The 9,891-nt window shown below is 51.2% G+C and overlaps 1 protein-coding gene and 1 non-coding gene across 2 annotated transcripts in view; both read right to left on the bottom strand.

Annotated features, from left to right (window-relative positions):
• Positions 1-5,784: 5,784 nt before the first annotated feature.
• Positions 5,785-9,891, bottom strand: part of mycbp (MYC binding protein) — a 49,497-nt gene continuing 45,390 nt past the window's right edge. The window contains exon 5 of the mRNA XM_072499874.1: positions 5,785-6,158. Coding sequence (XP_072355975.1) covers positions 6,114-6,158 — 45 coding nt within the window. The 3' untranslated portion in view covers positions 5,785-6,113. The remainder of the gene's footprint in view (positions 6,159-9,891) is intronic.
• On the bottom strand, positions 9,363-9,657 carry LOC140430822 (small nucleolar RNA U85). The gene has a single exon (XR_011949556.1). It is a non-coding gene; the product is annotated as a small nucleolar RNA U85 (small nucleolar RNA).

Here is a 9,891-nt window from a genome sequence, read left to right as displayed (position 1 = left end):
TCCTGAACGTAGTGGACGAGTACTCCCGTTTCCACAGTTGCCACCGCCTAAAGAACCCTTGTACCGACCCTCTCAAGGCGAATTTCACCCTCTCCAATTTAATGAACCCTGCCAGATTGCTGATCCAGGATTCCATGCTTGGGGGCCTCGCATCTTTCCACTGAAGGAGAATCCTTCGCCGGGCTACCAGGGACGCAAAGGCCAGAATTCCGGCCTCTTTCGCCTCCAGGCACTCCTGGCTCCTCTGCCACCCCAAATATTGCGAGCCCCCAGCCCGGTCTGACCCTGGATCCTACCACCCTCGATACCGTCCTCGCTACGCCCTTCCAAAATTCCTCCAGCGCTGGGCATGCCCAGAACATATGGGTGTGATTTGCTGGGCTCCCTGAGCACCTAACACACCTGTCCTCACCCCCAAAGAACCTGCTCATCCTTGTCCCGGTCATGTGTGTCCTGTGCAGCACCTTAAACTGTATGAGGCAGAGCCTCATGCACGAAGAGGAAGAATTCACGCTCCCGAGGGCATCTGTCCACGTCCCCTCTTCGATCTCCTCTCCCAACTCCTCCTCCCACTTACCTTTCAACTCCACCACCGAGGCCTCCTCCTCCTCCTGCATCACCTGGTAAGTTTCCGAGATCTTCCCCACTTCCCCCCCCCCCCCCCTCCGAGAGCACCCTGTCCTGTACTGTGTGTGGCAGTAGCCGCGGGAATTCCACCACCTGCCGTCTGGCAAACGCCCTTACCTGTAAGTACCTGAAGGTGTTCCCCGGGGGGGGGGAGCCCGTATTTCTCCTCCAGCTCACCCAAGCTCGCGAACATCCCGTCCACAAACAGGTCCCCCAACTTTCGTATCCCTGCCCTGTGCCACCCCGAAAACCCTCCACCTGTTCTTCCTGGGGCGAACCGATGGTTCCCCGTAATGGGGTCCACGCCGAGGCCCCAACTTCCCCCCTATGCTGCCTCCACTGCCCCCAAATTTTGAGGGCCGCCACCACCGCTGGGCTCATGGTATACCTCCTTGGAGGGAGCGGCAGCGGCGCCGTTGCCAGCGCCCCCAGACTCGTACCCACACAGGACGCCGTCTCCAGCCTCTTCCATGCAGCCCCCTCCCCCTCCATCACCCACTTGCGCACCATTGTCGCATTGGCGGCCCAGTAGTACCCACAGAGGTTGGGCAGCGCCAGCCCCCCCGCCCCCATCTCACTCCGCTCCAGGAACACCCTTCTCTCCCGCGCGCCCACACAAACCCCATTATACTCCTGTTATCCCCCCTGAAAAAAGCCTTCGAGATAAACACGGGGAGGCACTGGAACAGGAACAAAAACCTTGGGAGCACCGTCATTTTGATTGACTGCACCATACCCGCCAAGGACAGCGGCAACGCAACCCACCTCTTGAACTCCTCCTCCATTTGCTCCACCAGCCTTGTAAAGTTAAGCCTATGCAGGGACCCCCAGCTCCTGGCCACCTGGACCCCCAAATATCTGAAGCTCCTCTCCACCCTTTTTAGTGGGAGCTCGCCAATCCCCCTCTCCTGGTCCCCTAGCTGAACTACGAACAGCTCGCTCTTCCCCATATTGAGCTTGTACCCCGAAAAGTCCCCAAATTCCCTAAGGATCCTCATTACCTCTGGCATTCCTCCCACCGGGTCCGCCACATACAGCAGCAGGTCGTCCGCATAAAGCGACACCCTATGCGCCTCCCCACCCTGCACCAACCCCCTCCAGTTCCTCGACTCTCTCAGTGCCATAGCCAGGGGTTCAATCGCCAGTGCGAAGAGCAGGGGGGTGCAGGGGACACCCCTGTCTCGTCCCTTGGTGCAACCAAAAGTACTCGGACCTCCTCCTATTTGTAGCCACACTCGCCATCGGGACCTCATACAACAGCCTAACCCACCTGACAAACACCTCTCCAAACCCGAACCTCTTCAGCACCTCCCACAGGTACCCCCACTCTACCCTATCGAAGGCTTTCTCAGCGTCCATCGCCGCCACTATCTCCGCCTCCCCCTCCCTCGCCGGCATCATGATAACGTTCAAAAGCCTCCGCACATTCGCGTTCAACTGTCCCCTTCACAAACCCCGTCTGGTCTTCATGGATGATCTGCGGCACACAATCCTCAATCCTCGTGGCTAAGACCTTCGCCAGCACCTTGGCATCTACATTTAACAAGGAAATCGGTCTGCAAGACCCACATTGCAGGGGATCCTTGTCCCGCTTCAGGATCAAAGAGATCAATGCCCGGGATATCATCGGGGGTAAAGCCCCCCCCCCTCCCTTGCCTCATTAAAGGTCCTAACTAACAGCGGGCCCAACAGGTCCATATATTTTTTATAGAACTCGACTGGGAAACCATCCGGCCCCGGTGCCTTCCCCGCCTGCATGCTTCCTATCTCTTTGATCAGCTCCTCCAGCCCAATCGGGGTCCCCAGTCCCGCCACCAGTCCCTCTTCCACCTTCGGAAACCTCAATTGGTCCAGGAAACGGCCCATCCCTCCCTCCTCCCGTGGGGGCTCGGATCGGTACAATTCCTCGTAGAAGTCCCTGAAGACTCCCACTGATGCCAACCCCACTCCGCACCACACTCCCTCCCCTGTCCTTAACTCCCCCGATCTCCCTAGCTGCGTCCCGCTTCCGAAGCTGATGCGCCAGCATCCGGCTTGCCTTTTCTGGGGATCCTCCTTCATGAGCGACGAGTTGCGTCAGTTCCTGCTCAGCAAGGGCATCGCCTCCAGCAGGACGACCAGCTACAACCCCCGGGGAAACAAAGAGGTGGAGAGGAATAACGCGACGGTCTGGAAGGCAGTCCACCTGGCCCTACGGTCTAGAAGTCTCCCAGTTTCCCGCTGGCAGGAGGTCCTCTCCGATACGCTCCACTACATCCGGTCACTCCTGTGTACAGCCACCGAGACTCCTCACGAGCGTATGTTTGCTTTCCCCAGGAAATCCACCTCCGGGGTCTCGCTCCCTTCCTGGCTGGCAGTCCCAGGGCCCGTCCTCCTCCGGAAGCATGCGAGGAGCCATAAATCCGACCCCCTGAAGAAGTTCCTGATCCTCCATGCAAATACACAATATGCCTATGTGGCACATCAGGATGGGCGACAGGACAGTGTCCCTTCGGGATTTGGCACCTGCAGGTTCCCCAGCGACCATCACCACCCCCACCCCTGCCCACCTACCTCACGGACTAGCACCCGCAGGCCCACCGGCGACCATCACCACCACCTCTGCCCATACACCGACCCCCTCCCTTCACCGACTCAACAACTGGGTGAAGAAGACAACACATTCCTGGACGCACAGGTCTTGACACCGGTGCCCACACCGCAGCCGGGACTGAGGCCATCACGGTGGAAGGTCAAGGCCCCCGACAGACTTGACCTTTAAGACCACTTCACCCCCGCCGGACTTTTTTTTTAAAACGGGGTGAATGTGGTAAACCACTGTATTGCATTGTGTTGTGTTGTATATGCCTGGGCTTCTCCCCTCGGACTCATGTATAAAGGTGGCTAGTCTCCGCCTCCGACCCAGTTCAGGACCAGAGGCCAGGAGGCTTGCTGTTTAGTGTATTAAAGCCTCAGTTACTTTCATCACTCGTGTGTTTATTGATGGCATATCACGAAGGAACCTTGGCGAGTGCATCTTGTAGATGGTACACACGACTGCCACCGTTCATTGGCGGTGGAGGGATTGGATGTTGAAGGTGGTGGTTTTTGTCCTGGCTGGTGGTGTGCTTCTTGACCTTTTGTTAGAGCTCAGTGACCAGCTCCCAGGGAAAATTTTAAAGGACACTTTGGCGTGGAGGCAGGAAGGAGCTTTATCGGCCATTGGGAGGATAACTTAATGCATTTGCCCTTTCTGCATATTCTCAAGGCATTGGAAATATGGGCAAGATCCAAGACACAGGACAACCCAATCCTGCATAATGCAGGACACTTATTCACCCTGTTGATGTTGCACCTATCCCGGCAAATGGAGAGTATTTCATCACACTCCTGACTTGTGCCTTGCAGACAGACTTCGGGAAGTCAGGAGGTGAGTTACTTACTGCAGAATCTCCATCCTCTGATTGCTGGTGTAGTCACAGTATGTATATGGTTGTTAGTGGTAACCCCAGGATGTAGATGTGGAGGAATTCAGTGATGGCAATGCCATTGAATGTCAAGGAGCAATAGTTAAAGTTTCTCTTATTGGAGATGATCATTGCCTGGCACCTGAGTGACACAAATGTTATTTGCTACTTGTCAGCCCAAGCCTGGATATTGTCCAAGTCTTGCTTCATATGGACACATTACTTCAGTATCTTAAAAGAGTTTCAAATAGTTTTAACATTGAATATTCCCACTTCTGCCTTAATGATGGGAGGAAGGCCATTGGTGAACCAGTTGCAAGATGGTTGCGCCTAAACACTGCTCTGAGGAACTCCTGCAGTGATGTCCTAAGCAGGGTGACCAACTTGAGGAAGTAAAATAAAGGGCACTTTGATGAGGGTGGTGGGGCTGCTTGTGAAAAAGGAGACCAGGGTGGGCGCTGGAGGGGTTTGCTGGAGAGGCATTAAAGTTGAAATAACCATAAAATACATTGCTTATAGTCTGCCCCCTCAACCCTTTGAGGCATCGCACACTGTTCCCTCAAAACTCCTCACTACACGCCATATATTCCGTCTTGCTCCCCAACACACACACCACCACTGACAAGTTAAACACAATTTGTCTTCAAGAAATGCATGCTGGTTTTCCTTAATTAACCCACACTTGGACAATTGACTACATTTTGTCCCAGATTATTGGATTACAGGGAACACTGACAGTGGGGGAGGAGAAAAACGCAAAACAGTGTAAGGGCAAGAACAACAAAGAGCAGAAAGGAAAGTGAGGAGGGGGGAAAAAAAGAGACCAGAGGGGCAGGATTGAGAAGCGAGGGAGGGAGGAGAGGAAAGGGAAGGGAGGGTAGGAAAGGGAAGGGAGGATAGGAAAGAGAGCAATCATTTAAATTCAGAATATAAAATAAGGGAAAAGTACAAAGATACAATTTAGATATAGCTCCAATTGAAGGGCTGATACCAGGACAGGACGATGGGCAGAAAGTTCTCTTATGCTGTCATTTCCATTACAGTGTAAATACTACACCTGTTATTTTGGAAGGTTGGCTCATGGAACAAGAATCTGGTACTTTTGTTCAATCTGGTGCATTTATGAATAAACATACCAATGATGTGCAAAGAGAATTTATTGAGTAAATACAAAAAGGGAAAATTTAACTCCTGTACAACTAGAAATAACAATTGAATTTGTGTAAATGAGTCAATAAGGTCTGTTTTCAGATAAAGGCTTTGTCCGTTGATGCAACTACTCCTGACCTGCTGCTCCAAGGCACTAGTGTGCACCGTTTTGTCAGTGGGTCACCATTAACTTTCCCCAGGCTGTTGGCATGATGACAGGAAACAATTCAACAAGGAGACCCGTATTCTGACTTGAATGTCATGAAATCCCAAACAATGATAACACCTGTTCAGTGTGGCTTGTGAACATGAGTGCAGTGCCAGGCTCCAGTGGCCAAATGTTCATTTAAATTGTTAATCCCTGGCTCATCCCTCCCTGACCCCAATCTAACAGGAAACACAATACAAATAATGTTTCTTAATCTTCTCAGTGCAGCTTTTCCCCAAAAGTGTGAAATGAGTGCTTAACAAACTCTATTGGTCAAACATAATGTGAAATGCGTCTCAGGTCTCTGGTAGCACCATGCCATTATCAACACAAAATTTAAGACAGCTCGGTCAATGTTTGTTAAACGTGGATTTAATGGCCACTTTTGAATCAAAGTTCTTTGCAGATTGTATTGGTACATTGACTTAAGTTAAATACAATTTAACTGCTGCAGTATCTAATTCCAAATGCTGCACAGCAGAAGCAGACAACAATGGTATCATTGCACTGTGGTCAACCGAAAGTGGCAATTCATTTGGCATGTGTAACCTAAAAGACTGGTTGCATTTAAAACCATCTTCCCCCGAAGAGGAGTCAATTCCCCAAACTCAAGACAATTTGCTAGGTGATTTTATCAGATCCCTTTCATGCATTCTTCTGATGATGTACAAAATCTTGATTTATTATTCAGGTTGCCCTTCCTCTTTTGGAGGGTCAAACTGTGCAAGCTGTGAACAACAGATTGAAATACTTTAGCTTTCATTTTAAAATGAACTTCCCAGACAATTTGTACATCAAAAATCTGTTGCAAAGTACACCTGCAAACTCAGCATTGCTCTGTGAAATAACCTTTGCAGTTCAGCCAAACTTTTCTTTTGGTGAAAATGTGAATAGTTGTAGAAAAAAATACACAAATGAAAACAGGACTTTAAAACCAAACAGATAATTCAATGTAGACTCTATTCTAAAGAATTTAAACCTAGTCCTTTTCAATCCTTTTACACTGATCACCTGGCCGTAGCTGAATCAGACAGGGAGATAAGGAAAATAAAATAAACAGACGGTAACAATGTTTGCAGGCATCTGATCAGTGAAATCAATCTCTTAAAAATGTAAATCACATTGTTGAGTTAACTCCCAAAGGCGTGCTGGCAGAAGAGACTGGATTAATTCACCCAATTGACAGTGGAGCTAGACAGAGCAGCTGTACTGTGCATCATTCTCATCCGTGTCCATTACAGCAGTGTGAGCATTGCAACTCCCTGTAACATCGAACATACAGTGCAGAAGGAGGCCATTCGGCCCATCGAGTCTGCACCAACCCACTTAAGCCCTCACTTCCACCCTATCCCCGTAACCCAATAACCCCTCCGAACATTTTTTGGACACTAAGGGCAATTTAGCATGGCCAATCCACCTAACCTGCACGTCTTTGGACTGTGGGAGGAAACCGGAGCACCCGGAGGAAACCCACGCAGACACGGGGAGAATGTGCAGACTCTGCACAGACAGTGACCCAGCGGGGAATCGAACCTGGGACTCTGGCGCTGTAAAACCACAGTGCTATTCACTTGTGCTACTGTGCTGTCCCTTGAAAAATTGAAAAGGATATTTGTAGTTTTAATACAGTTCTCTTTGCTCTTTCTCCAGATTGACCAAATAATGATAGAGGGCTCTAGATAGAAAGCAGACAATTCAGCCATTGTGTCTGCTGCAGCTCTTTACTAGAACAATCCCACTGCCCCAGACTATCCTCATAATCCTGTGTCAATTCCAAACTCAGTCACTGACCCACACTCTCCCCAGAAATGAGTTTGTCCAGGGTTACTAGGTTGGCAGAATGGACAGGGATAGGGAGAGCCTGACTTCCGTTTGTGACCATGGAGTGATTGGTCACATAAAGGGCTGTTCCTGTTCAAAGTCAGAGAAAAGGGCTCTTTTTACCCAGATCCGGGTGGAATTTTGATGAAAAGGCTAGGGAAGTAGTTTACCCCTGGAATAGTATGTCTTCTGATCACCGAAACCGGCAGAAAACAGTGAGAGGTTTGGCTGGAAAGTTGAAACAGTCTTGTGCTTCACAGACAGTCTCTTCCAGCATGCAGCGGGGGGAGGGGCAAGCTGTAAGGCCCCAGATACAGGAACTGATGACTTTTATCAAGGAGGAATTCCATAAACAGAGGAAAGAAATGCATGAGGATCATGCAAAGGCCACTGCAGAAGCTGTGGCACCCCTGAAGAGTACTTTGGAGTGTTTGGAGGTGCAGAGGTCACAGATCGGGAGATTGAAGGAGTGATCTCGGACCACAGCGATCGTGTGGTGGCTCTGGAGGCAGAGCTCCTCGGAGACCTTTGTAAAACGCTGAGGGCAAAGGTGGAAGAGCAGGAGAATGCCTCAAGAAGGCAGAACCTGCGAATAGTGGGCCTGCCTGAAGGAGTGGAAGGTGTGAGTGCCACGAGGTACGTCTCAAAGATGCTGGCAGGACTGGTGGTAGAAGGGGTGCTAGATAAGGCACCTGAAGTGGACCGAGCTCATAGGTCACTGAGGCAAAAGCCTAGAGCTGGGAAGCCGCCGCGGGTGGTGATCGTGAGACTCCATAAATTTGCAGAGAAAGAGAAAATTCTACGGTGGGCCAGGGAGAAGCGTCGCTGCGACTGGGAGGGAAATAACGTCCGGATTTATCAGGACATTGGAGCAGAGTTGGGAAAACGGCGGGCAGGTTTCAACAAGGCCAAGGCGGTGCTGTACCGGCGGCAGATCAGGTTTGGGGTGCTCTACCCGGCGAAATTATGGATGACGTTCGGAGGCCGGGAGTATTATTTCTAGACCCCAGAAGCGGCCGAAGACATCATTAAGGAGCATAAACTGGGGGAGAACTGGGTGGACAATGCTTGGGAACCGGGGTGCTGGCACTACGTAATGGTCGGGAGCATGTTTGAAGTGGGTGTAGGCAATGGGGGATTTTCGCCTTTTGGGGGGGGGGGGGCGGGGAAGTTCTGTTCAATGTTGAGATTGTAAAGAGTTGTAGGGGTGAAAGGTTTATGTGGGGATGGATGTTCCCATCCCCCATCCTGTTTTATGGGACTGTTTGTGTTTAACAACTGTTTGTTTGCTTTTGGAGAAGGCTTCCTGGAGTTCAGGAGAAGTCCTTGTTTGGTGGGGGAGGGTAAGGCCAGCAGGAGGCCTTCTTCTTAGAGCTGAGGAGTGACTGAGGAGTGGGGGGCGGCGGGGGGGGGGGGGGGGGGTCATTAGGATGTGCCTTTGGGCAGGGCAGCCGCGCTAGCAGGTTATGCTGGTGAACGGAAGTGAGGTGGTGGGGAAGGAGGGGGAAAAGCGGGGGGGGGGGGTGTCTGTGATGTGGCAGGGGGTGAGAGATGACATGGTCAAGGGCGAAGAAAGGGGCCACCTGGGATGGGCTAGGTACAGGGTAGAATTAAAGGGGCAGGAGTTAAGTGGGGAAGATGACGGACGGTAGAGGGGATTGGAGGCGCAAGCCTCCAGTAAGGTTGGTAACGTGGAACGTCCGGGGACTGAATGGGCCGGTTAAAAGGTTGCGGGTGTTCGCGCACATCAGGAGCTTGAAAGCGGGGGTTGTCTTCTTGCAGGAGAGACACCTCCGTGTGAAGGACCAGGTTAGGTTAAGGAAGGGGTGGGTCGGGCAGGTTTTTCTCTCGGGGTTTGATTTGAAATCGAGGGGTGTGGCGATTGTAATGAGCAAAAATATGGGATTCGTGAGTGCAAAGGAGGTGAGGGATCCAGGTGGGAGATATGTTTTTGTGAGTGGGGTATTGGAGGGGACACCAATAGCGTTGGTAAATGTGTATGTCCCAAATTGGGATGATGTGTGTTTTATGAGGGGGTTGCTGGCAGCAATCACGGATTTGGCCACGCACCAGCTGATCATGGGAGGAGATTTAAAAAAATTGTTTTTAACAACCATCAGATTACCAAAGATGTGCGATCATATCTCTCAGGAGAGGAAATACCATGCTGACAGACACAACCTTTGACCTGCAACCCTTTGAAAATCTCTGTCCGTACCTCGCACACTTTCACGATTCCAGCCAGGGTCTTGGGCTCAAACACCCTGCATCCACAAGCAGCCGAGGTACTAGATTACTGTTGGTCCGCCCTTACAGCGAGCGTGAGAGACTCGACAACGCACGCCAAGATTACAGACCGTATGGGAGGAGATTTTAACTGTGTCCTGGAGCCGAGGGTGGATAGGTCGAGCCCCAGGTCGATGGGTAGGGTACGAATGGCGAGGGAGCTGGGGGGGGATTTATGGAGAGGATGGGTATGGTGGATCCATGGCGCTTTCAGAACCCAGGGGGGAAGGGAGTATTCCTTCTTTTCACAGGTCTACAAGGTGTATTCGAGGATTGATTACTTTGTAGTGAGTCAGGAGATTTTGGTTGGGGTGGAGGGGGCAGAGTCTGCGGGGATAGTTATCTCGGACCATG

The sequence above is a fragment of the Scyliorhinus torazame genome, chromosome 1, assembly GCF_047496885.1.
Source record: "Scyliorhinus torazame isolate Kashiwa2021f chromosome 1, sScyTor2.1, whole genome shotgun sequence".
Taxonomy (NCBI): domain Eukaryota; kingdom Metazoa; phylum Chordata; class Chondrichthyes; order Carcharhiniformes; family Scyliorhinidae; genus Scyliorhinus; species Scyliorhinus torazame.
The sequence above is the reverse complement of the archived record's forward strand: the minus strand, read 5'-3'. Positions and strand labels throughout refer to the sequence as shown.